Below are 27,722 nucleotides of genomic sequence, written 5' to 3' on the forward strand. Positions count from 1 at the left end.
GGATCGATATGGGATTTAGGAATTGATAATCCTACAATGTTGGGTACAAATGACACATGCTTTGGTTTTTCTCATGATGGCATACATACTTGATCTTCGAGTTTGTCATCTACATCCATTGATATGGCAGTGGTATCCTTGTTGATTGGTGATTCCATAGTCTTCGATTCTTTATGGACAAGTGGCTGTCCAAGCTGGAATCATTTACTACTTGACTTGGCATTGACTACATCCATGATTTAGTATGAGGGCATTGAGGAGTGTTTCTTTGGGACATTTGTTGTTTGGCATTGGTATCATGACGTCTATGATATCATTCGAGTTGCTGGTCAGAATTATAGCAGCATTGTTAGGTGGTCATTTGGGTTGGAATACTGGTTTATGGGAGTTCACTTTCACACCTTGCTGGTCTGCTTCATTGTATGTATGTTTCATGGAGTGCGGTTGAGATACTTCTTCATCTCATTCAGCACATTTGGTATTTTCGTTTGGGATCCGGGCCCTGGTCTCATTGATACATTGGTGCTTCACGGTCCTAATGAATTGCTTCACAACTTGTGATTCACTAATATTTATATCAGAGTGACGAAGCATCAGCATGGTGGTTCCTTTTTGAGGCAGATTTGGAATCTTGGAATCACTTGGATTTGCAGTTCAATAGTTGAGGCTGTGGAAGCCAATGTAGGCTTACTAGAGTTTCCACCTTTAGTGTTCCAGTTTGGTTCTTTCGGAGAGCAATTCATTGAGGAGTTGACAGAGTTGGTACAGTATTTGATTGCTCTTCCTTCAGCGGGTTTTCAGGAGGTTACTTGTTTGGGTGCAGTGCAAGACAGTGTTTCTAGAAGATGGAACTACAAACCTTCTAGGATGGCTTCGAACCCTGGGATCACTCTTGGTTATGGTATGGACTTGCCTAATGTTTGTGGAGTTGGATTGACATTGCTTGAGGACAAGCAATCTTTGGGAAGGGAGGACTGTCATGTCCCCAATTTTTTCCCTTCTTTCGTGACAACATTTCTAGCAAGGTTGGTCTATTATTTGGCTCCCATAGGCCAATAGAGATAGAGGGAACCAACCCAGGGGCTTTGAGAGTGATGCATGAGCTTCTCAAGTAGTTTGGAGCAGTAGACAACAATTTCCTACAATTTAGGAGGGATTCCTAATTTGTAGGGATTGATTAGGAGTGGTCTAGGAGGCATTTGGAGACCTCGGCGAACGTTTTGGAGACTTAGAGTGCATCTCCTATTTTTTAGGAGGAACTCCCAGTTCAGTGACAGTTCTCTCAGAGGTGCACACAGTAGGGGAGAGTCATTGGGACTCAATTTTGGTTGATTGGGGCAATCTCCTACTTTTTAGAAGCATCCCTAGATTTTAGGAATGGACTGCCAGTTGACCCATCTTGTTCGCCATCAGTCACAGACAGGTGACAAGGTCAGATTCATGTTTGATTGGTCATTTTGGGCCTTTTAAGACCATTTGAGAAATATTTTAATATATTTTAATATTTCCTAAGTTGGTGATTAAATAAATTAAAATAAGGTCAATAATATAACCATTTTGGAGTAATAAGGGGATTTTGGCTTCAGTTGATCAAGTACACCTATGTGTTATAGCTCGTTGGAAAGGTCTCGAATTATTATACATGATTTTTACTATCTGTAGACTTTTTGGTGCCTTCAGCTATGGAATTTTAATAAAGTAATATTTTTCCTATAGCATGGACTACTTTAATTGGGAAAATGTTATTTTATTATATTTTATTTAAAGGGCAAAGTGTAATTTCCCTTTAGGGTTCAATTTACAATTGGAAGGGGATATAAGGAGATGGAGACCTAATTTCTTATTATCTTTTTCATATTGAAAAACTTGTTTTTGTGAATTGGCTCTGAAAGAGCAATTCTTCATCTGGGACGCAAACCCCAGGTTTTGGATTGGCTGGGACGTAGCCCTCAGCAGTTATTGGCATTGGATTCTTCAGATAGTGTGCGTTGCTATCAGGGATAGAGTACACCATTCTTTATTGTGGATTCAGATTGCAGATTTATGGTTTCAGCATTACAGATTGATTCTTTCAGCTGGGACGTGATTCCTTGCAGTCTTACGGCTGCCATTTGCAGCAGTTTGGCATCATTGTTGGATGTAAGCTCCTTGGAACTGCATTGGATTTATTATTTGGCTTTATAAATCAGAAATCTGCCTAGTACGATTTATAGCAATTCTGATTTGGCTCTATGTTCTTATTTATTTTCAGTCTCCTCTCATGTTTACTGTTCATTATTTATTACTATTGTGAAAACTATCAAAAAACACAAAACAAAAACAAAACCTTCTGCAACTTTTGTCTATTCTCAAAGACCATCAAAGAAATCACAAGAAAATATAGTTTATTAATTTAAAAACTACAGCAGATCAGCAAGGGCATCTATCAGAGATCTTTCATTCCCTAGTTAACAAAATATGGTGTTATTTGTTGCACTATTTTATGGTTGTGTTTATTATTCAGCTTAATCAGTTTACTTCATATGCAAGTTATAAGATCAGTTACAGATAACCTAGAAAGGCCTCTTGAACAGCTTGATGTACTTACTGAGGAGAGAGATACTTTGAAAGACAACTATGAAGATGCTAAAGATTACATTGAGAAGCTGAAGGACAAAATTAAACATATCAGATCAAAGAAAGAGTTTAAACATCAAACCAAGGATTGCAATGAGGTTTCAAGGCTTAAGAAAGAGAATGAGATCCTGAAACATGAGCTAGAGATTACAAATCTAAAGTTGAGCTTGAAGGATGATGATAAGAGTATTGAATCAGAATTGAAATCTGAGATCTAAACTTGTAAAGATGACATATGAACTTGAATCATCAAAGTTGCAGTATGCAAAACTTGAGAAGTATAATGCAATTGTGAAAGGAGAGTTAACACAGTCTAATCTACATCTTTAGAAGTTGGACTCCAACACTGAGAAGCTTTGATGAGCAGATCTATGTACAAAGACCTTATGATAAGACTAGTCTTGGATATTTGGAAAGAGAATCATCTAAGAAATATGAAGTTACAAAGGAATTAGATACTGTAATCCAACAGCCTGATCATATAAAGGAAGATCTGACCAAGGTTGAGTAAAATCAATCTGAAGATATACCTAAGCAACCTGAACAAGATGAATCAACTAAAGAAGTAAGGAACCAATTCAAAGGGAGATGTTATGCTTGCAATGAATTTGGTCACACAAAGAAGGACTGTATAGGTAACTCATTTACACCCCTTTCTGATTATTGATATAATTGTCATGGTTTTGGTCATAGAGCTATTGAGTGTAAGAAACCTAACTTCAATAATAAAAATACTAGAATGTTTAGAGGTACTAACCCAGCACCTAATAGACCTATTGGAGGAACCAATGTTATAAGGAATGGCATTGTGTGTTATAAGTGCAACAACTTTGGGCATATAGCTAGAGATTGCAGAGCACGGATCAATCAGTCGGGGCCTAGATATTGAAACAATGTCATACTTTATCAAATTTGCAACAACATGGGACACACAGCAAGATATTGTAGGATGAACAACATGAGAATGCCTAACAACATGAGGAACAACTTGAGAAACCCAAATCCTAGATGGAATATGAACAACAATAGAAGGAATGAGAATAACAGTAATAGTCAAAAAGACAATGTGAAAGATCCTGTAGAAATCTTGATGAATCATTTGTTAAGGCTAACAAACCAGCAAGTTCATATCTTGTGTTAGAAAGTCAGTCAAGCGAAGCATCTGAAAACATATTAAAGTCAGTTATTGTTACCAACCAATCACAATCTCATTGAATAGTTCATTTCATCAATTAATATAATAGAATTAGCATTAAAACTGTTTAGAAAACCTTAGGGTGGGAATTGAGACTTGCGAAGTTCGTATTAGGTAGAGAAGGATGTTAGGAAGCTATGGTTCAAAGCGCATGAGATTTCGATTTTATATGTGATTGCGTCAAGTAAAAGTTCACTGGTAAACATAAACAACTTTTTGTCACCTGCGTACTTGCGCAATTAATTCATAAGTTAATTGGAAGTGATTTTTGAGTACCATTTGATCATGCAAGAAGTTAAGGAGTCCTTGGAGCGAATTTAAGAGCAAAATTAAAGTCTTTTCGAGTAGAATTAAGAGTGAATTCAGCAAGCCCTAATTTCACAAATTTGAGGCATTTATTGCTTACGCAGTCATAATTTGAAGTTAAATTTGAAAAGAATGGCAACCCCTACTGTTTGTGATGTGAGTGAGTGACCTAGATACAAGTTTAAGAAGCAGCCATATATTTCATTAGATGATGACCCATCAGGAGCATTTCCATAAGTGCCTAATAGGGTTCTACACGTAGAAGACATCTATGAGTACATTCACTACAAATTTGAGTCGATAGGAGACAATGATATTCATAAAGACATGAACCTATTGTACAACAACGACCTAACACTGAAACAAGGGTTTGAACAGTTGGAAAACCTAAACATCACAAGGCATATGTTCTTTATGCAATTTGATAACCATGAGTGGACAAGGATTAATTTGAGTCATGTAAATGAAGATATGTTATGGGTAGGAGACATACCTATGATGATTGACAACGACATGATTCACAAATTAACCAGATTGAGCAATGAGGGCAGTAAACCTCTGAATGTTAAGAATGTTAAGAAGTTAGTGGAAACTAGCCTAAAGATAGTATCAGATGGAAGGAACATGAAGTTGGATATGATCAGAAAAGTTGATGTTAGACTTGTAAGCAAGATAATTGGATATAAGATGAATTATAGTTCTAGACTGAGCTTTGTACGTGCAGGATTCATCCATGCAGCATACATGAGGGCTCTAAAAAGAGAGAAAGTTAATATGTGTGCGATTTTGAAGCAGCAAATACTAGACAACACAAACAAAATAAAGAAGACCAAGAATGTAGTATTCAGATTTGTCCTTATTGACACATTTGTTTTTCGATGTAATAGGAAAGTTCCTTGGTATGCCAAGTTTTGAATGGAACTCTAGCAGATGCACAATGGACCTGATCATACATTATTACAGAAAGCAACCAGAGGACAGAATGACAGAAGATATCACTAGGATGATGAAGAGTTTCCAAACAGAAATGATACAAAAATTTAGAATACCACCATCCCCAATTGAGAAGTATAAAGATGAAAAAATAATTATGGTTGAAACCGACGTTACTTGCATGGAAGCAGTAGAACCAAGAGTGAAGTTCATTGATCCTATGGGATATGAGATGACAGAGGAACTAATTGAACGTTATGCAAACAGCATTCTAGAATCAGAGAAGGATAAGGTGTGTCCTAGATGGGGCACCTACGAAGAAGAAGTCAAACATATTGACATTTAACTATATAACAAGGACATAAAGAAGAGAGTTGAAAAGAAGACTGATAACATCTTGAAGGAATCAGGTATGAACAAAGAACTCAGAGAAGCCATGGAAATTGCAATGGAGATGAAAGCAAGTGAGCAATCAAACATTCTTATTGGTGAGCCATTAGCTATTAGCAGTGGATCACTAGGAGGAGTAACAGTGGCAATACCATCTGTGCAAACACCTATAACACCCTATGCAGCAGTTGCACCTGTGCAACCACCATTTGTTCCACCAGTTCAGTCAAAAGATGAACACGTTAGTATAATTAAAGTTCAGTGAGCCACTCCACCTAGCACCAGAAGATCGGCGAGATTTGCTTAAGTAAAACAAGAACTAGTTGAACCACCTAAGCACAAGAGACTAAAAGAAATTGCCAATGGTCCCGGAAAGAAGAGAAAGACATTAGTCACATACATGGGTAAGCAAAAGAAAAGGAGCACCTAACAATAGATAGAGAAAACAGATTGAGAGTCTGAAAGTGCAAAAGAACCTAAGAGAGAAACAAAGAAAGGTAAGAAATGGAAACCAAAAGTTGAAAGATTAAATTCTTTGATAATTAATGATGGAGATTTTGCACAATTAAACAAATTTTATGATTTATACAACAATTTTGAGAAGTTTGAGCTAGCGAATGCAGTTATTAGACATATGATATTGTCTTACAAGAAATTTGGAGACATACAAGGACATGTTCCCAAAGATCTATATGAAAGGTTAGTTAACAGAAAGAAGAGAGTTGTTGAAGAGGATTATACAAGGAGGGAAAGATTAATAAGAAAATTACGCGAACTACAAGATGATGAATATCTTACAACAAAAATGAAGAGCATTGAACCTTTACTGAGAAATAAGACAAGAGTCATATTAATAATGGGAGGAAACTATGAAGAGATTAACAAATAAAAAGTAGAGGCTATTGTGAAAGTTATGACTTCAGCGGAACCAAGCACAAGAAAGGAAAGGAAAATGATGGGGGAGAAATCCCTACAATAGAGGAACAAGATAAACCAGTACCCATACCAGCAGCAGCAGAAAAAGATTCAAAACTGAAGGAAGCAACAGAGACATTCAAAAATGCCAAATGTCACATTTGGCACAGATACAATGCATGTGGATAGCACAAGCATTACACTGGATTCAGCTGAAGATCCTTTTAAGGATTATGGCCCTGCTATTGGTGACAATTTGGTAGGATATACAAGTTCAGAGAATGAATAGGAGGATGAAGGAGAGGAAGAAAAAGAAAGAAAGGATGAGGAAGGTGAGAAGAAAAAGGAAAAGAAAGTTGAAGAAAAGAAAGATGAGGGAGAGGAAAGGAAGTATGAGGCAGGAGAAGACAAGGAAGATGAAAATAAAACAACGAAGACCAAACAGAAGCAGAAGAAGAAAGTTAGACAAACGAACAGGAAGGCAGTCAAGATAAGAAAATTCAGTTGGTCACAACTGCTTAGCCACAAAGTTCTGAGATTGCAGGCACAAGCACAACTAAGACCCCTATGGAGCTACTATTTGTGAGCACGTGAGCAAGCACACCAAAAGCATCGACTAGTGATCCAGAGATTGACATATTCAGTCAAATCATTGCATTAGCCACTAGCAGAATAGTGGAAAAGATAAAGAGCATCAAGAGGACACAAGAAGTCCTTGGCAGAGCAACTAGTAAACTAGAAGATATTGGACAGATTAAGGTTACAAAAGTTGAATCAGAGAAAAGAGCAGAAGAGGTAATGAAAGTGTTTGATAACAAATTAAACATTAGAGGAAGTTGAAGGCCACTAATACACAAGTGAAGCATGATGCACAATTATTTGACACCGTGTGCAAGAACATTAGCAATGACTTAGCAAGTCTCGACTCTTGTATCAAAGAGTTAAGAAAATGTCTACTGGTAGGAATAAGTTTGTATGGACAATACACCTTGTCATACAATCTTATCAAGGACATTAATGAGGAGCTGAAAGAGAAATTGGTTGAGCTACAGAAACTGGTAAATGAATTGCAGCTACCTGATATGAAGATTGAAAACTTAGAGAGCAGAATTGCAAAGATTTATGATGGCATAAGTCTAATAAAGTTGAGAAGAGAAAGAGTAATCAAAAGATTCTCACTATCGAGAGAGCACCTAACTTTGAAAATAAGTAAAGCTCAGAAGTAGTTAGATGAATGCCTTAAGGCTAAGGCATCGTATGAAAAGTTTGTGTATTCAGATTTGAATGCAGTAGAATTAGCATCTTATGGACTATGCGCTATCATCAGCATATCTAAGACACTTGGGAGAAAGAATTTAAGAATCTGAAGACAAGTGTTGCTAATTGTATTTCTCAAATATCAAATTCACCAGCATAAAGAATGGAGGTAACAGAAAAAATTTCATTTGTATCTAAGTTTTGACACCACCTTTGTCATTGATGTGAAAGGGGGAGTATAGGAAAGGAAAATGGTAATTGGGAGTTATATGTAAGAGTATGGTCAAAGGGGCTGTATCCTTATGTAAATATTGCATAAATAAGATAGTGATCCACAAGTTTTTTAAAAATTTGTAATGACCATGTAACAAATGTTACAAGTTTTGAAATTTTGTAATTTTGAATTTTCAGGACTTCAATTTTTCCATTTGCTGCCATCAATGCCAAAGGGGGACATTGTTCGCAATTTGGGTAGGGTAGATGATATAAGGTTATCATTTATGGCAACATAGTTTGAATTAAGTGAGCAAATCATGAAGATAAAGATTTGATAGAAGTACTTAGAAAATTATGTATCACAGAGTTTATTTGTCAGCACAGGCACTATTTTGATTCGCGCAGTTAAAAGAGGCACTTATTGGCACGTGCTTCTCAAGTACAACAAGTATAGTATGTCAGGATACCACAGGCATGTGCACGAAGTTGTACAGAAAGTATGGATGTAGTTATTGCAGTTTTTCAAGTTGTAGTAATGGACCGACAGAACAAGATAAAGACAAGAAATCAAGTATTTTAAGTTAAGGAATTACTTTGCTTATCAAAATTATTACTTGACTAACTAGGGCCAACATCTTGGATGTTAACCCTAGTCAGCAAGAGTTAATTTCATATTTTGACAAGTGTGCAAAAGTATGAAGCCCAATAGTATAAAGGACATAACTTGAAATGCAAAGTTGTGTGAATATGAAATTGTAATTCTAAGCAATTACAATATTGTTTTGAGATATGAATTCTGATGTTAGAATAGAGCAGTACGGACATATGATCAATTTTGTGGAGAGTAGCAAAGGAGAATAAGATATTGAAGATATCAACACTAGTAAGAGGTTTTGTACTTATCTCTTGCGTTGAAGAACATTATTATATATTGCATGTTTGGGTAGTGGGCTCATCTTGCATACTTTATATAATTCTTATGTTGTCATTCTACTACAATGTTCCATTTTGTTCTTGGAGATGCTTGAGATACTCTAGTGATGACCATTATGTTATTATTTCATATGTGGATGACATTTACTTTATAGTTCAATACCTGGATATTGCTATATAATGGTTTACGCGTTGTGTACCTTATTTCATGTTATGTATCTGATGGATTATGTTGTTTAAACATCCGAATTCATCTTGGAAATATGTTGTGGTACATTAGATTCATTTTGATATACTATTTACTGTTTTACCTAGCTGATGTGAGTACTGTGGACATTTGAGATATTGTGTTATGGAGTTTATGCATAGGTGGTTTAGTAGATATGTTCTAGATGGATATCTATGCTGATTATACATGTTGCTTTGGTTTTGATATTTGTATCATTGCACTTGACGAGTTGTGTCAAGTGTGCAACACTTTAACTTTGACATGACATTGGAGATAGTGATTTGACCATTCCCTTGAGCCAATGTTGCCTCCAGTATGGGCAACATATCCTTTTTTTTAATAGATTAGATTATCTTCTAGTTCTCAGAGTTAACCCAATTTTCCTTGTGTTTAGACCAGCCGTCTAGATTATGTTCGTGTTTCTAGATTTGCTTAGGATCTTTGCATTTATGTCTCTGTGGGCTTTCTGCTTGATTTAACTTTTTTGGTTTTCGGCCAGTTGGCTATGGATGGATTTTCCAAATCTTTTGGATTATTCAGATTTTTGGGATTTTATGGTTTTAATTAAATAAATATTATTTTTAATTTATTTATTTATTTTATTTTAAATTAATTAAATCATTATTTTATTTTAGTGATTAGATGGTTTATTCATCTACACAATTTTGATGACAGGATCCAACTCATCCATATTCAATGACTCACGTTTGTTTTGGCGGATTCAAGAGATGGGTTTTGATAAAGTTTCTAATTTTTTGAAATTATATTAAATTACTCCAAATCTTATCCTTTTGGATGATTTTTGCTCTATAAAGTAAATTTTTGCTTTTGTAAGATTCATTCATGCATACTTGGGCGACTTTTATCTTGGGGACAAAGTTTGGAGTTTTTTTGAAACCCTCTTCCTGTGGATTATTGTTTTGTTGGATCTGGGAGTTCTGCCCGGTAGATTTCAGCAAGGTTTGTTGCATAGTGTTGGTAGTGGGTAGGTCATTGTTTGCCGAGCTTCTTGGCAAATTCGGCAGCGTGCTTATTTTTTTGTCTCTTTTCTTTAGTTTCTTGGAGTTGCTCGTTCATTTGTGAGGTAGGATTTGTGATTAAAATTTTGTTTTGAAAGTTTTTGTTTCAGTTCTTGCTAGATTAGGCTTAGGGTATGTGGATCTATGTCCATACTTGTTTTTATTCAGTGGGTTATCCCAGTTGGAATTCCACATGCATTTTTCCTGTTTTTGAGGGTTTTAAATGCAAGTTTTTGAACAAAAATGTTGGCCATTTTTCCGGTTTTCCTAACAGTAAAATCTTACTGGATTTCTGTTTCTTTGAGCCTGTTTGCTCAGTGGGTTTTCAATCTTAAAGTTTTCGAACTTTAGTTTTGCGCGGAAATTTACTTCGCTGAAATTTTTAGTGCTGTCTAGATTTTGGACGTTTTAAGTACTAGATTGAGTTGGAGTTAGTTAATTGTTTGGTTACCCAATCCACCCTCATTCGTCTTTCTGTTTCAACCTTGAGTCTTTGCATTCTCATCCAACCCTAATTCTATTTTCGTGAGCATGGTGTGCCCTGCCACATGCACGGTCCCCTACATGTGCCTACCGAATCTTGAGAGATTCTTATCACCGTGATGTGCTCTAGTGAGTGTTCTTTTATCATGAGGGTTGGGGTGGGAATTTAAACATCTTCGAACACTCATCACTTGGTGAGATAGTTGGGTATGTACGGGTAAAGACGTGGAGTGGCCTTTTCTGCAAGAACCAACACAAAGTGGCTGGGACGACTGCATATATGAGGTTGTTACTTAATAAGAGAAAACTAAATAAATTATGGTTACTTAATTAACACGATATATTTGGGATGTTTGGATCATCGTTTGGCGTGTTACCGTACCCAAACTCCACCACAGCCCCATCATAGTATCTTTAGAGGTTTTGACCAGGACCCAATCTATTGCATTGTCTTAGATTGTTTTCAGTCCTTGTTACTGCTTGGCGTGTGTGTAAGCCATATGTGATTGTTCTCTACTTGGTTGGATCTCTTTCCTCAGCACACAGTTATCTCCATCACTGCATTGGACCGACGTACAGGTTTTCCTTGGTGTTGTTTGTTCGCTTGACACCTTGTGCTTAGGCACTGTGAGTTCTCTCGTGATCATTGCTTATCTACTTGGTCGCATGTGGTTTCTTGCTTGGTAGATGTTGCTTGTTCTACGTGATGCACTTCTTCAGAGGTGTATCGTAAGTGTATGTTTCATTATGTTGTATGTTACACCGTAGTGATATTGTACACACACTTTGATAGATGCTTTTATATTATTGTAGTATATTAGACCTTTAGGGTTCTTTTGATTACTGCATTAGTAGAATGGGAATTCCAACTTAGGGCAACCAATTGGGTGGTATCCTGTGCTCGAGGGCCGACTGATGACCTGATGTCTTACAAAGTTGTGACTGTGTTGGGTGGAAATGGGTACTTAGGTGGTGTGGATTGCCTGTTAGTTCCTATTATATATCATTGCGATGTAATTTCAGTACTGTTGAATGTGCTCTTATTGGTTTATAAATGCATACGTGTAGACACTGAGATTAGATGTTTTACTTTAGTGATTTAGTCTTATTAGTTATATCTTGGATGCATTTATGCTTATGAGTGTCTTAGCCTGTCATTATTATTCCGGTACTCCCACTGTGGAAGTTAATGTTTCAGTATTCCCTTATGCTCATAGTGACATTTAGTCTTATTCGTCATTTCAGCATGTTTAGGAGTTAATCTTGTGCTTTTAAATGAATTTTGTAATCCTATGTTAGAGATGAAATGAACAATGCAGGTTAAGCACACTTAGATGGTTTATGTTTCAATAATTGAGCTTGTTTGTAGATAATGACGCTTGGGATTCTTGGAATGATTATATGTTGTTAGTCTTCCGTTGCTTATGTTGTCGCATATTAATGTTATCGTACTTTAACAAAAATATATATATATATATGTTGGACTTTTTTAATCCTTGTTTTCCAAGGATCGTTGGGTGGGGCATTAGACAACTCCTAACAAGGTTGAGGCTTCTAACAAGGCCTAGTCCTCTACCAAGGACTGAGACACCATATGGATGTAGTAGACTCCTAACAAGGTCAATATCTTTCACAAGATAGTTTCAATTACTGGATCATTTTGTGGGTACCATCCCCACTAGGGTTTTCCCTTGGTGAGGGTTCCCGTAATTAACAAAATATGGTGTTATGTGTTGCGTTACTTTATAGTTGTGTTTATTGTTTAGCTTAATTAGTTTACTTTCATATGCAAGTTATAAGATTGTTAATGATATCCATAATTGAGCAAAAGTTTGTGGAATACTAAGTCACCCACCCCCCCCCCTAGTATTTCCTATTTCCAATAGCGAGAAGTCTCTTTGAATGCGACAAGTCTTATTTAGTTTTTAATGTAATCACTTTTGGCTCTCGATAATATACGGTGATATCATGTTCATCTAAAACAGAGAGATCATCATGTTCTATCAACAAGTCTACAGGTCATTAGCTTCGGTAGATTTTGTAGAGAAATGTGTGGATGTTATTCTCGAGCAAGTTCTTCCATTAGTATGTATTACATGCAATCATTGTGACAAGAAAAATAGTTGTTTTGATCATTTCATTCTTATGCTCTATGGTTCATGCAATAGTAGCATCTCATGCATAAGTCTGCGTGTGTAGTTTCTCTTATTGGTTATATTGTGAATTCTTGTAGACATTTACCATTTCTCAATTGTGTGCAGCTCATTAATATGGTCTTATTCATCCCTCTTATATGTGTGTGCTTTTGATAAAAGAAGAAGTATTATAGTTTTGGTTTAAGGGAATCAATAAACATCAAAATTTTAATGGGTTGGGTTGTTTCCTTCATTGAGGAGGGTTTTTCCCAGGATATCCCCTGTGTTTATTGCATTTCTTATTTTCATGTTCTTTTATGTATCTTCTGGTTGAAATTTCAACATGTTATCAAAGCGAGTCTAAAGAAATTCAATCTTGAACTAGAAGCTTTTGATAAGTTCAACATCTGTATTTCCTTTTTGGCTAGTCATTCTCAGTGTGTGAAATAAGGTGAATTGGCTGAAAGTTGAAGATAGGAAAGATGGCTCCTCAAATTTTGTTTCTTGGAAACCTAGGGTTCTCATTGCTCTTGAAGAGAATAACCTTTTGGATTATGTTAATTTTGATATTGCAGAGCCATCTCATGAAGTTGAAAGAACTTGGTGGAAGAAGAACAAGATTATGGCTAAGAAGATCATGATCGTCTTTGTCAAAATCATTTGCTTCCAATCATTTCTAAATTGGAATCAGCTAAAGAAATGTTCAAGACTCTTAAGGACTTGTATGAGTTTAATAATACCAGTAGAGTTCTTTCCTTGAGGCGTCAACTACTACTTGTGAAAATGCAAAATGATTGACATTGTAGTAACATACTTCACAAAAATTACCGAATTGAAGGATCAACTTAGCACAATTGCTGAGACATTTTGAGAATTCCACATTCTTGAGAATCCTTTATTCAGGGCATTAGTGGAAGAGATGAGCTTCCAAAATTTGACAGATTAAGGGTAGATTGTATTCAAGAGCAATGCAAATTAGAAGAAAGAGGAAATGGTCATAGAATTAATCATGAAGACGATCATGTACTTGTAGCTCATAGTTCAAGAGGGAAACGAAAGAAAGGAAGCTTCAAGAGGTTCAGAGATCAAAACTTTGAATCTACCATTGGAAAAGGGGATTAGTCTGAGATTCAGTGTTTCTTGTGTGAAAAGTATGAGCATATTGCAAGAAATTGTTATACTATGCCAAAGACTCAAGATGTTGCAACAATTGTCGAAAACTCTTCTCCTCAAAAAGAGGCAGTGAAAATTCTGAGGGATTTTTATTAATTTGTGCTTTTTCTAGCAACATTCCTACAAACAGCGATACATGGTTTATTAACAGTGGTGCATCTCACCTTACCACCGGTTACAAAGAACATCTTATTAATTTAAAGGAAAAAAATTCTCATCTTCAAAACATAATTAGTTATGATGCAAATTACTCAATAACGGGTGCTAGTTCTACTTCATTTAAATTAGATTCTTGAATCCCTCTTCATCTAAGTGACGTATTATTCGTTCCTGGAATAAAGAGGAACCTGACTTTCATATCAGCTCTAGAAGACAAAGGATATAATGTTGCTTTTATTGGTGGCAAGGTCCGAGCACCAAAAAAGGACTACAGTATTCAATCAGCTTGTGAAATCGATGTTCAACATGATGGTCTCTACAAGCTTTCAAGTTGTCCTCTAATGCTCTTGTAATTAATTCTTTAGACTCAAATGAACTTTGGCACAACAGGTTTGGCATCTAAATTTCAGAACCTTATCCACTATGGAAAAGGTTGTAGTTGGTCTCCCAAAGCTAAACCAAAATCATTAAGGGATTTGCAAGAAATGCACTTTAGGTAAGAATATAAAGAGCACTCTTCATAGTAGTGAAAGTAGAGCTAATGATATTCTAGATTTAATACATTCAGATTTGTGTGGTCTAATGTCAGTTGCTTCTCTTAGTAAATTTTTGGTATCATGTTACATTGATAGATGATTGTTCTCGTAAGTGCTGGATTTATTTTCTTAAGTGTAAGGGGTCTGATGAGGTGTTGTCCCGATTCAAAAAATTCAAAGCTCTTGTTAAAAACTCTTCTAACAGGAAAATTAAGATTTTCAAATATGATAATGGAGGTGAACATATTTCACGACTATTGTGTTGAAGTTGGGATTAAGAGGGAGTTTTGTGTTCCCTATAATCCTCAACAAAATGGTGTAGTTCAAAGGAAAATAAGAACTATTATTGAAGCAAACAAGGCAATGATTCATGAACAGAGCCTTAAAACATTTATATGGGCTGAGGCATGCAGAGCTACAGTTCATATTTAAAATCGTGGTCTGCATCAAGTTCTTGACAACGTGACACCTGGAGAAGCTTTGACAGATTTCAAACCAGAAATTAGTTACTTCAGAATTTTTGGATGTCCAATCTACATTCGCATTCCGAAAGAGAAAAGATCAAAATTAGAACCTCCAGGTAAGAAACACATCTTTGTTGGATATAGTGATTCTTCAAAAGCTACTAGAATTTATATTCCAAGTCAAAAACAGATTGAACAAGCAGGGATGTTACCTTTGATGAAAGAGTAACTTGCAAGATTTCAAATGAGTCTACCAATAAAAATGATGAGGAAGATTTTGAGCATCCTCATAATACAGTTATGACTGATCCAAATCAACCGTCTGAGATTTAGAGCGACAACATAGATTTAAATGATTCAGCTGAACCTATGGATCCTATTAATACTGCAGAAGGTCCTAGTGCTTCTTCAATCAACAAAAAAGACCAGTGAGAGATAGAAACATTATAGATGAAGGTGAGCCATTTGCAGTTCCACGTGGCACATTCAGAGAAGTAAAAGATTTCACAAGTACAATGGTTATGTAGCATTAACAAATCACATTGTCTCTTTTGAACCTTTTGTTGTCGAAGAAGCTTCTAATCAGCAAGTTGGAAAGATATAATAGAAGAGTATCAATCAATTATTAAAAAAGATGTATGCGACATACTTTCGATGACTAGAGGTAAATCAGTAGTATCTCTCAAATGGTTGTTTAAAATTAAGTATGCCACTGATGGTAGTATAGAAAAATATAAAGCCAAGTTTGTTGCTAGAGGTTTTCCTCAAAAAGAAGGGATAGATTATGAAGAAACTTTTGACACTGTTGCTCGCTACTCTTCGATCAAAACAATTATTGCTATTGCAGTAGTGAATGGCTGGAAACTTCACCAAATGGATGTAAAAACAGCCTTTTTAAATGAAGTGATTGACGAGATAGTTTACTTTGAGCAGCCATAAGGTTTTGTAATTCACGACAGGGAGTCTCGCGTCTTCGGGCTAAAGAAGGCCTTATATGGTCTTAAGCAAGCTTTGTGTGCTTGGTACGAGAGAATTGATCACTATCTTCTTAGCTTGGGTTTCTATAAGAATGATGGTGGTCTTAATCTATACTTTAAGATAAATGATGATAAGGTGTTGATTCTTGTACTTTATGTTGATGATTTGTTCCTTACTAGTAATGATGATCTCATTGTTATGTGGAAAAGAGAACTCGCTTTAGAATTTGAAATGAAAGACCTTGGGTTATTGCAATATTTTCTTGGACTTTAAGTTTGGCAAAGATCAACTGACATTATCCTAAGCCAAGAAAAATATGCAATAGAAAATTTAGAATGCTCGAGTGTAAATCTATCATTACTCCTATTGAAGCGAACCTGAAACATCCAACCATGTATTTGCTCTTTAATGTATTTGATTAACAGTAAATCTAGTATATGTTATGCAGTGTATACATTGAGTCATTTTATGTGATACCCTGCTAATAATGGAAAACTTAATATAAATTGATTTTTCAATTTGTAATAAAAATTTAATATATAAATTTGTTAAGTAAATTGTCCGTGAATGGGTCAAGTGAGGTTGATCTCACTCCTCGTCCTGAAATTGTAATTGTTTGGGGAAAAAATCCCAGAGAGGTGGTGGAAATGTAACTCTAATGGGACTTCAAAAGGGAATTCACAGCCGTAAGGGGCTGCCTTTATCATTGGGGATGCTAATGGAGATCTTATTGGTTTGGGGGTCAACAATTACAGAATGGAACAAACAATGTGGTTGAAGCAGAGGCAGCCTTGTTGTCAATTACAGCTTCTAAGAAACTAGGTGCAACTAAATTACATGTTAAGGGGGGTGCCTTAGTTATTATCAGAGCAATTAGTAAAGCTTATATGGAGGCCTGGCATCTTCAGAATTACATCTCCAACATTATCCAAGGAATAGCCTCACTATAACATTTTAGTGTTTCACACATAAAGAGAGAAGGTGATCAGGAAGCGGACAAAATGTCAAATTGGGCTTTGAATTCTAAGATTGGGGAAGTTAAAATAGAAAATTTCCAAGCAATGAATATGCACAAGGAGGAGGTTTATTAACACTAAATTGTCATTTTAGAAACAGAGGAAAGAGTCAAAGTTTAATGTTTAAAGTGTGTGCCTTATTAAATGTGGTGAGAATTTATCATTATTACTTAGTTGCAGTACAACCACTCGACAGCCATTTTTATTGCAATTCATATGGAATTCAGTCACACAAGCAAACAATATTTTCGCCCTTACAGAGAATAATGGAGTCCTCTTTCACCTTAACATGCGTAAATCAAGAGAATCCATTTTATAAACAAGCAAAAAATCAAAGATGGGATCTTTAATTTCCATCATGAACATCTTCAAGAAGTAATTGAATTATTGCTAGGAAAGATATTTTTCAAAAGTGAAAAACCGGTACAGGACAAACACAGATGTTTATTCAATGATCATGGCTTGGGGTTTGTAGTTAGGACACTCTAAACCTAGAGTAAGATTTGTCATGTACAGGTTGGTTCCGGTACAATCAAGGATGGGCAGGGTGTCTGGCTTAGGGAGGACACAGGCATTGAAAACGTAGAAGGGACAATGCTAGCACCTTTTGTATGGAGATTTCTTGAGCACTAGCGCCATGAGAGGTTTAGACAAGCTCGAGTTGGGTAGTATTTGCTTAAATTACTTGTTATGGCGAATGTTTACGATGTGGACATCAACAAAATGAAAGCATTGGCAAATTGGGACCTAGTTGATGAAGTTGATTTGGCACTTAGCATGCCTAATAGGGTTCAAAATCCACAAACCCAAAGATAGGAGGATGGGCGGCCAGAATGGAGGATGTGCAATTATGGGTGAGCAAATTTGCGGCATCCTGTCGAGTGCCCTTAAAGTAGAAAGGTGAATGTGGATGCTTGCTTGAGTCTTTGTATACTAAAGATAATTCCTGTCTCAGTTTTGTGAAATGATTTCAATAGAAATTGTAAGAATGTACTATACTGTTTGGGTATTTCATTAAACTATGCATGTTTCTAGAATCAAGAAACAATAAATTTTAGTTGAAAATCTCTGGTTTAATGAAGAACCAATCTCGCATTTTGAGCAAGGGCAAGCTAGGTTGTGGGTTTTGATGTTTCGGGTTGCATTGGCGGTGGGTCTGGCTATGGTTTGAAGATGTGTCTCCTGCAAGTGTGCTCTCAAGTGGGGATTGGAGCTTTTTGGGTGGTGTTCTATGATTTTTTTGTTCAAGTTGTACTGGCGGTGAGTTTGGTAACTGATGTAAGAAAACTCATTACTTTTGAGTTCTGAGGATGGACTTGTGATAGATTAGTGTTTGTAAAAGGCAAAATGAGCCTCATGAAAATACATCTGAGATGATAAAATTGAATCTCCTTATTTAATTTTGATAAAATACAAAATTACTACCTAAAAAAATTAGCTAAGTAAATTATTAAACGAAATGATTACTTAATTATCAGATAATAAGTAAATAAATATGTATTGGTTAAATATTAAATGAATAATATTAATATTTAAACAATATCAATTAAATAAATAAACAAAATTAGATAAACAATTCTTAATAAATCAATTAAATAAACAAATTTAAACAATCAAATAAAATCAATTAACTAATTAAATTATTAAATTATTAATAAGACCTAATTGGTTGCATCCATACCTAATGACATGACATCCATGTTGGCACAAAATTGCAGATGACCCTACCACATGACATGACCTTTGTTTACCCTCATGGGGTAACAGAGACTAATTCTGTACAGAAAGTAAACTACTCAACATGAAATGTAAAGAGAGATAATATATTCATTCATTGATCACCGTACACAGATGTACTACATACCAACATGTCTCAAAACCTAATGACATGACATCCATGTTGGCACAAAATTGTAGATGACCCTACCACATGACATGACCTTTGTTTACCCTCATGGGGTAACAAAGACTAATTCTGTACAGAAAGTAAACTACTCAACATGAAATGTAAAGAGAGATAATATATTCATTCATTGATCACTGTACACAAATGTACTGCATACCAACATGTCTCAAATATGCAAATGATGCATACATATAGTGTCTAAGGGGTTGCGAGGCGAACCGTCACGACTGTGTAACTCCCTTAGATGGGTCAACTGTCTAACTACCCAATAACCCGACAACATCATCCCCCCCAAAAGAAAAGTCGTCTCCTGGTGACTCACAACTAACAAAATAGGAGACAACTATCTAATTACTTCAAGAAAAGCAGAGACTAAGGGGGAGGATGCATCCCTGGAGTGTTCAGCAACTAACGTAGCGCATAGACCTGATCTATGCAGATGTGCAAATCCTTTTGTATCCTTGTGTTGACCTCCACAGCATCCTTCAGTAAAAGTGTTGCCTCCATGGCCTGGGCTTCCTTCTGTGCACAAGCGGTTTTAGCTTCCACTAGCCCCTTTTTAGCTTGTTCCTTGTCTTGTACGAGCGTTGCTCGCTCTACTGCCCAAGCTGCCTGTTGCCTAGCCAAGTGAATGACTAGCTCCTCCCGAGGCTTCGCCTCCACCTCTCGGGACCTCTCACATACAACTTTGTCTGCCTCCACACGCCACTGAGCATAGTAGGCGTCATTATACGCCGCTACTATCTCATGTGCAACCCTCTCCATGGTGTTGGCAATTGGTCCCAATTTAGGTTTTGTAGCCTAGTCTGCCAGCATCTCTGGTGTCTCTACCATTGGCCATCCTCTTGCCTCAAAGCTAGAGCGGAACCGTTTGGGGCAGGTTCGCCATATGTATGCTCGGATCAATTGCACTTCCCTTGTTCTAGTCAAGGCATTATGGCCAAGTACCCGACCTCTTTCCAACACATTCTCCTTAGCCCTAATGTATGTCTTGGATCTCTCTTCATCCTCCTACTCATCTTGTTGCTCCATATCTATCTCCATTCCTCCTATGGCAGCAAATTTCACCTATGGTGCGGCCTCCTCATCTTTTGGAGCATCCTCGAACAGTGGAATCCACGTCTCCTATGGTGGTGCTAGTATTCTAGCAAAACCTACTAGGACAAAATGGAGGAACCGACATCTATAGGAGTGAGTCAAAACTACTGTCGCAAGAACATACTTGCCATGTCCATCACCTGGACACCACTCTCGCAAGCAACAGAAGAAACAGGAAAGGATGGCAATGGAATGACTGTAGTAGACCCAATGCTACTAGCACTCACTACAAGAAGACATTTGGCAGTAGTAGAGATGGGTATCCTGGGAACAGTACTCACCGACACGATCATCGACAGAGGGTCAGGAGTAAACGTACTACCGGAGGATACATGGAAAAAGTTGGGACAACCTACGTTGTGGCCACCTACATTTCAATTACTCATTGCAAATCAACATGGGATTAAGCCCTTAGGGACCTTGATGGCACAACCTGTAGCTATCACCACACAACCATTCTTGTTGGATTTTGTGGTCATACCGTTAAAAAGAAAAGGGTATGATGCCATCCTCGGACGAGGTTGGTTGGTACAGGCAAAGGTGAAACATGATTGGAAACAAAATACTCTGTCCATGGAAGGCAAAGCCCGGAGATTTGTAATCGACCTTCACACATAGATGGTAGGTGAGGAGGCAGTGTCATTGGATTCTGAAGGCGGAGGCGGAGGGGAAGACGAGGGGAAGAAAAGAATGGAACCTAATCAAGAGGGGGTATTGAGATTGGAAGGAGTGTCTAACGATGATGACTTGGACTCAATGAACGGCCTACTCCATTGGCAAATGGAGGACTACGAACTTTTTCTGAGCTGTAACATGTTAGGGGTTGAAGATGGAAAAGAGGAAAATGAATGTCCGAAGGAATACAGAGAAGTAAAAGAAGGAAAGGCGGTTACGACCGAAGCTGAAGGAAAGAGCATACCGTATGGCCGTAGGGGATTATTACTGATTTATTCATCCCTGATATATGTGTATGCTTTTGATAAAAGCAGAAGTATTGTAGCTTTGAATTAAAGGAATTAATAAACATCTAAATTTTAGCGGGCTGGGTTGTTTCCCTCATTGAGGAGTTTTTTTCCAAGGATCTCGTGTTTATTGCATTTCTTATTACAGGTTTTTTTTTCTGTATCTTCTGGTTGAAATTTCAACATGACACACCCTATTGCTTTTTTACACAAAATGAAGCATAAAAACACATATCAAAAGTAGCCAACCATTAGGAGTTAATCTAATTCCAAAAGTCTGTCAACATCAACTCTAATAGATGAAGCACCCATTAAAATCTACCCTCAATGTTGCCAATGTAGCAAAATCCCAAGAATTACTGCAGAAATTTCTACTTGAGGTTTCTATTATCAATTTCTTTTAGAGTAGTCACAGTTTTTCTAAATAGCAACATTTTTGTTAGATCATTTAAAAACTAAAACATTTAGAATCTAAATATTACAGTATTTTAATTGCCTACCACAATCGGGCTAAAATGCACAGTTCTATATCATTATGTATTATTAAAGTAGCATGACATTTTTGTTTGGCTTATTATTACAACACTTTTAAAATCTAAAAACATTTAGAATTAATCTAAGATTACTTCCTTTCATCCTACTGTACTTTTAAGTGCCTACCACAATCATGCTAATTGGCACGGTTCTATATTATAATGCATTAATACAATATCTTGATAATTTTGTTTACTTTACCTTTGTTGTAAGTATAACATACCTGTTTTCATCAAATTCACCGCACAAAGACTCGAATCTTGGATCTCGAACTACCTATACAACATATTGTAAAGCAATTCATAAGACAAATTGTTATAACATGGTATAATCCCTTAGTAGGATAAATAAATACCAATAGCATTGGTCAATCATAAAGAATTCTTTCTCACTTTTCCTAATAAATCATAAAAATAGAAGACAGATTATGCCAACAAACAGCTCAATTAAGCAAATTATAAAAAAGAAAAAGTAAGATTTGAACAAGAGTACAGAAACTATCCAACGAACCTAGTACTCAAAAAACTTACAAACAACAATAACCTATTTTAGAATAAAAATAGCTATTACTAAAAAGATTATTTAAATTTATTTTTTTGTTCCTTGGAAAATAAAATATTAAACCTAAATAACAAGTAACACAATAAACTTTTGTCATGTATTAACAATGGCAAATAAATTAAACAATGAAATAAAGTTAGCAAAAATAGCATTAAATTGAAATTTGTTAAAGATCTTTCACTCTCGTTACCTATAATCAACTAATTATTAAAAAAATCCGCTTATAAAGCACAATCCAATCCATTACACAAAATAAATATTCAAAATTGAAAAATATGGAAAAATTTCCAACTATTCATCTTCCAATATTCTATAATAGCAACATGCTTTTGTGTAATGTCCCGTCTTGCGGTATTCAGCAATTAAGAGATAACTGACTGGAATACTTATTCTTTTATGAATAATAATGCTGATTGTGCTACAGTCACGAATTGATAATATAAAAATATGTCAAATTTACTGATATCAATGCCTTTGCTTAAGATAATTTGATGTCACCTTAATAAGTTGATCTTGTAGAAAAATCTATGCTTAATGACTACTTGATCTCTGTTGTAATACGCAAGGCGATCTTCCCTTATGGATGCTACTATAATTATATTCTTCTGTCTTGTGTTAATAAGGCAAGTATTCAAGGGAACACATTGAATAGGATGAGGGAATAAAATGAATCTGATATTTAATAGTCTGTGCTCTATTATTCTAACCCTCTGAAGTCTGAAGAACTGATTAAACAATTGTAGAATAATGAAAAATAAGGAAAGACAAAGATTCTAATCAATCATTTAAAACATATGTATCTTTTTTTTTAAATTGTTGATGCCTCTTGAATTGAATTGGCTTATGTGGTTGAATTGATATCTTATCCGTAAGGTGAATGAATCCCCCTTTTTGCTTGATCATGGATGCCAACTTATATCTAACTTGATGAAAGGTTTGCATTCTTTTGATGTCTAAGAGTCATATTCCTTCATAACACAAAAGGTAACATAATCGCACCCTTTCTTGGCTAACAATTTGTTGATTATAATAGTTCTGCTGGTCGCACATTTTCCCACAGTTCGTCTGTATCACTCTTTCCATTGAATGCCTATCGTGGCTTACCAATGCTGACTACCATTCATAATCTTTATTTCTTGATGATGTGTCACTAATACTCCATAAAATGTTTTCTTCTTAAGATGCAAGACTCTCTGTCTTAACCTTCGCTTATTTTTGTCACAGCTTGGCATGATAGTTGGGTAAGTCAGAAATTATTTAATTTAATGTTATTAATTATAATATTATTTAACTTATTATGGACTGAACAATGGCGAAGAACAAGAGCCGTCAGTCTGGGATAAAGTTGCCAAAAAGATGTGGAAGCCAAAGGACCAGCATAACATAGGGTTTTTGGCCAAAGAGGATGCTAGAATTGCAACCAAGGTATGTGATGTTCCTAAAGAATTGGGCTCTATATCTGTAAATGTTTGTGGCTGTTGGAATACGTCTATATCGTGGCTAAAAGAGGAGGTTTTTAATGAAATGGTTTGGGAAGTGTTTTGTTATTTTGAAGGTGAAAAGATAGTGTGATGAAACTCAGTCATTTATCGTTGAACTGAAAACTCTTCCAAATGCTTTCTTTTTAGTCATATGTGAAACCAGTCAGGCAAAATAGTGGGTCTTGAATTGCGGTCCTCGCAGGATGGGAGTACATGATTTTTATATCAAACACTAGGAAGCAAATTTCAACTCTTTATCGGTTTAGGTGGAGGAAGTTTCGATTTGGATTAGATTATAAAATTTACCCTTTCACTATTGGGTGGAAGAAATTTTAAGAAGGATTGGGAACTCCTTCGCTAGATTTTTGAAAGGGGAAGAAGGAGTTGAAAAAAATGGCTACAGAATGATTGGGTTCAGGGAAGGATTCGGGTTCAAGTTCGGGTTTGTGGGTTTGGGCTAAAAAAAAATAACCCTTTGGGTTCGTGGGTGGGTTCATGAGTGTATATATATATATATATATATATATAGTCTATACAAAAAAAGAAACATGCATAATTGCGAAACTAAGTCATTTCACTGAATATATGCTGCATGATCATAGATCAATGCCAAATGTCAACGATAAACATTAAATACACGCTTATCAATCTATCTTCATGATTGTAAAGAAAATCATACACTAAATTACTAAATTGTGAAATGAAATTACAAAACATTGACTAGTTCATCAAATAATAAAGTTTTAAACATAAAGATAAATGACAAGTGTTTGGTAGTTTATCAATGATCATAGTATCAAATGCCCTTCATGGTTAGAGGGGTCATCAAAAAATGAGGGATCAATGGCTTCATACTTGGCTGCAACTATATCCAAATCCTCATCATTGGAACCCAAGCTGGTTACACTAGTCCCAAATGCTGCTATATCATCATCATCCTCAACATGAGAGATTAGATGAGTGAACTATTTTTTATTAGGTTCCTTTTAGGATTACACAAAGTAAATATTAAAAAGCAACTCTATAAAGTTGTTTTATTTCATATTTTGGACCCTACTGCTCCGAGTTTGTGGATTCGATGTGGATTTGCCCAAGTTCACTCCAGCACAGACCCGAACGAACCCACAATCCGAAATAAGGACCTTGCTCGGAGCCGCATCAAATCCGAACCCACAGTGAATCCAGACTCGAACCCGGGCAGCAGGGAACAAATCTAGTAACGAAGACTATAGTATCTATGTGAGGTTATGTATCAGTTGGAGACTTCTCCAATTCCTAATCACATTGTCTAGTGTCACACATTGGGATTTGGAAACAAAATGTTGAAGCAAAAGATGAAATTGAAACTTGCAAAGCATGTAAAAATCTGTGGCACTCAGAATGCGACTGTTTGGAAGGGATGTGTGAGAAAGTGAATAAGAAGGATATATCTCTCAAAAAATTATAATGGAAAAGAGTTTAGAAGAAGAACAAGTATAGGCTGATATTGATGGCTTAACTAAGGAGGTAGGCGACGACAATCTTGGAAACCCTAGTTCACAACAAAAAGATAGAAGAAAGGGAGATGATGGAGGCTAGAAAAATGGGAAAGCCCAAAAGAATTTGGGAATATAGTCTGGTCTTAACGGGTTTATGTACCTGCCTCTAAAGAAGAATGAAACAAGAGCAACGAAACTCTCTTGCAAAATAGTAATCCCCTACTAATCCAGTACCTGAGGTTCGAACAGTAGCGAGATTCTTGTTTTGAGGGGGTCCAATTTGGTAGAAAACCAAAGAAAAATCTCTAAAATCACCCATAATCATTTTTGGGTGAAAGAGACATTATAGATGGGGATATAAAGTTGATGTTAGAGCAACGGGTAAACCTTGGGGAGGCAATTAATGATGTTACAAAATTGAACCCAACTAATCCTAATCATGATCAAGGAAATGTGTGTTTGTCATGGTCGGATGCTAACATAAGTTCTAAAGAGGAAGACATAGCGGAGAAAAGGACAAGAAGTCAGAGTTAGACTAAGGCAAAGAGGTAAAAATTGGGATGCAAAAAGGGGGTGGAAATCCAAACATTTCAAATTGGAGTAGGCTGGTAGCACCAAAGTCTAGATGAAGCTATCTTTTGAGAAACGTGATACCCTTCTTAAGGAGCCATGAAAACCCTTTCGTGGAATGTCAAGGACTACAATGCCCTTGACAAGAGGCAATTGATCAAATGATAGTATATTTTTTTTGTAATATCAAAAATCGAAAATTAAAAATATATAAATATAAAAAATGTGATTTATAAACTAATATTTTAATATTATTAATATTTAATTTAAAGTGTTATATTATAATTTTTAGAATTATTTGTTATAAATTATATCTCAAATAAAAATATGATTTATGAATTATATTCTTTCTAAATTAATTTAGTATGTTATCTTAACATTGATTTACTTATGCTTAAAAATTAAACTAAATAGTAAAATAATAAAAATTTATTTTATTTTATTTAATTTTTTAGGTCTTTCGAGAAGAAACGTCTATGGAAAAGTCTTGTTGTTTCTTCAGCGTCAATGGGCTTCTAGGCATCTCAGGGACTTCCAAAGGTTCCGCAATGGAGTCCCCTCTAAAGGAAACGTCCCCTATTGGCAAAATGCATAGAAAACATCTCTAAGACGGCACAAAAATGTGGCAAAGGTGGGGGGATGACAGAGAGACATTTTCAAGAAGTTCCCATCCCCGAAATGACCCCATCTCAAAAACTCAGAATTTTTTTTTTATGGGGAAGGGAGAATGCATCCTCGTGGAACCCTAAATATAACCAACAAGAAACACTTGTCATTATGCACATATCCGACAGCAAATGGCTTCTTCATGTACTAGATGTAGATTGGATCCTATTTGGCTTTATCTTATGCAACAACCAAGTGGCATATTCTACTCTTTGTAGTTCCATGAGAATTCGTACATTGTTTCCAAAAAGCTACTTCAGTCATTATTCCCTTTCAACACCTACGTGTCAAGTATTGATCTTCATAATACCATGTCATATGTTGCAAGCTCCCAAAAGAGAACATACAAGAACACACAGAAAAATGTTTGACATGCACAACAATAAAATAAAATAAAATAATTTTGTGTGGTGCAAGACTTGTCAACCACTTAGATACTCCTACAATGAAATAATTGCTGTAAACTTTGAGGCAATCTAGTACTGGTGTAATCTAAATCTTTAACCTCTAATTATTTCAATTTAGAAATGAATGTCTTTTACAGATTACTAAGTTGTTAGGGTTGTACACATGCCTACAATTGAGCTTTTTATGGAAGCTTGATTTTAGATTCTTAAATGGACTTTTATATCAACAAATCTTTTTTATTTGGGGACACTAGTCTATTAAAAGTCGTTTTATAAGAACAATGCTGACTTTAGAAGCTCATTTCTTAATTAGAAGATATATGGTGCTTTTGTTAAGAGTTCACATTATATGTCTCCTATGATTTCTTAATCTATTTATTTAATATTGTCTCATATTATAACAAGATTGCAAATTTGTTCTATTATATACAGAACTATGTCCCTTTTTATTTACTTTTTAAGTTGTTGTACTCCACTCTTAGAACAATAACAATGGGAGCATGCAAAGTATTTAGGGCACGGTGTCTTTGTAGAAAAATCTATATTGCATAAATAGATGATTATAATCAGACAAATAAAGTGGGAAGGATTATGATTTGTATAAAAAATTGTCGATGGCTTACATGAAACTTTCAATGATATACTGAAAAAAAAACAAATGGAATGGACTAAGATTTGTATAAAATTTTGTTTATAACATATATAAAACTGACTATTATACCCAGAAAAAAAATAGAAATGACTATGATTTGAATTAAAATTTGTTAATGGCTTACATGAAAGTTACAACGTTATACCAAAAAACTAGGATTATAGTTTATGTACCAAAGCAAATGCAATTGGCAAGTGCAAAGCCAAAATTCCACAACCTATGCCAAAATGCCAAAATGGGAGCTTTGAAATAGGCTATTGATATCCATCAAAACATAAAGGCTACATAATTTTTGCCAAACATAGCTGCAACTGTCCTATGTAGACATATACGCAAAATGTCGAAGGATAGACAGACACATTAAGTATCCAACAAAATATGCAAAATGGGGTTTCAAGTAGCGTGGGTTCTACCATGGAGGAAACTCCATAGCTAAGCACGCTCCAGCTGGAGT

The 27,722-nt window shown here is 35.7% G+C and overlaps 1 protein-coding gene across 3 annotated transcripts in view; it reads right to left on the reverse strand.

Moving 5' to 3' along the window:
- LOC149534275 (rRNA biogenesis RRP36-like protein) overlaps positions 1 to 27,722 on the reverse strand; it is a 148,839-nt gene that overhangs the window by 61,117 nt on the left and 60,000 nt on the right. For all 3 annotated transcript variants that reach the window (XM_089807413.1, XM_089807411.1, XM_089807412.1), the window contains one exon: positions 21,677 to 21,729. In XM_089807413.1, coding sequence (XP_089663539.1) covers positions 21,677 to 21,729 — 53 coding nt within the window. The remainder of the gene's footprint in view (positions 1 to 21,676; positions 21,730 to 27,722) is intronic.

The sequence above is a fragment of the Cupressus sempervirens genome, chromosome 10 (assembly GCF_028749045.1).
Source record: "Cupressus sempervirens isolate cs-2001-9-10 chromosome 10, ASM2874904v1, whole genome shotgun sequence".
Lineage (NCBI taxonomy): Eukaryota > Viridiplantae > Streptophyta > Pinopsida > Cupressales > Cupressaceae > Cupressus > Cupressus sempervirens.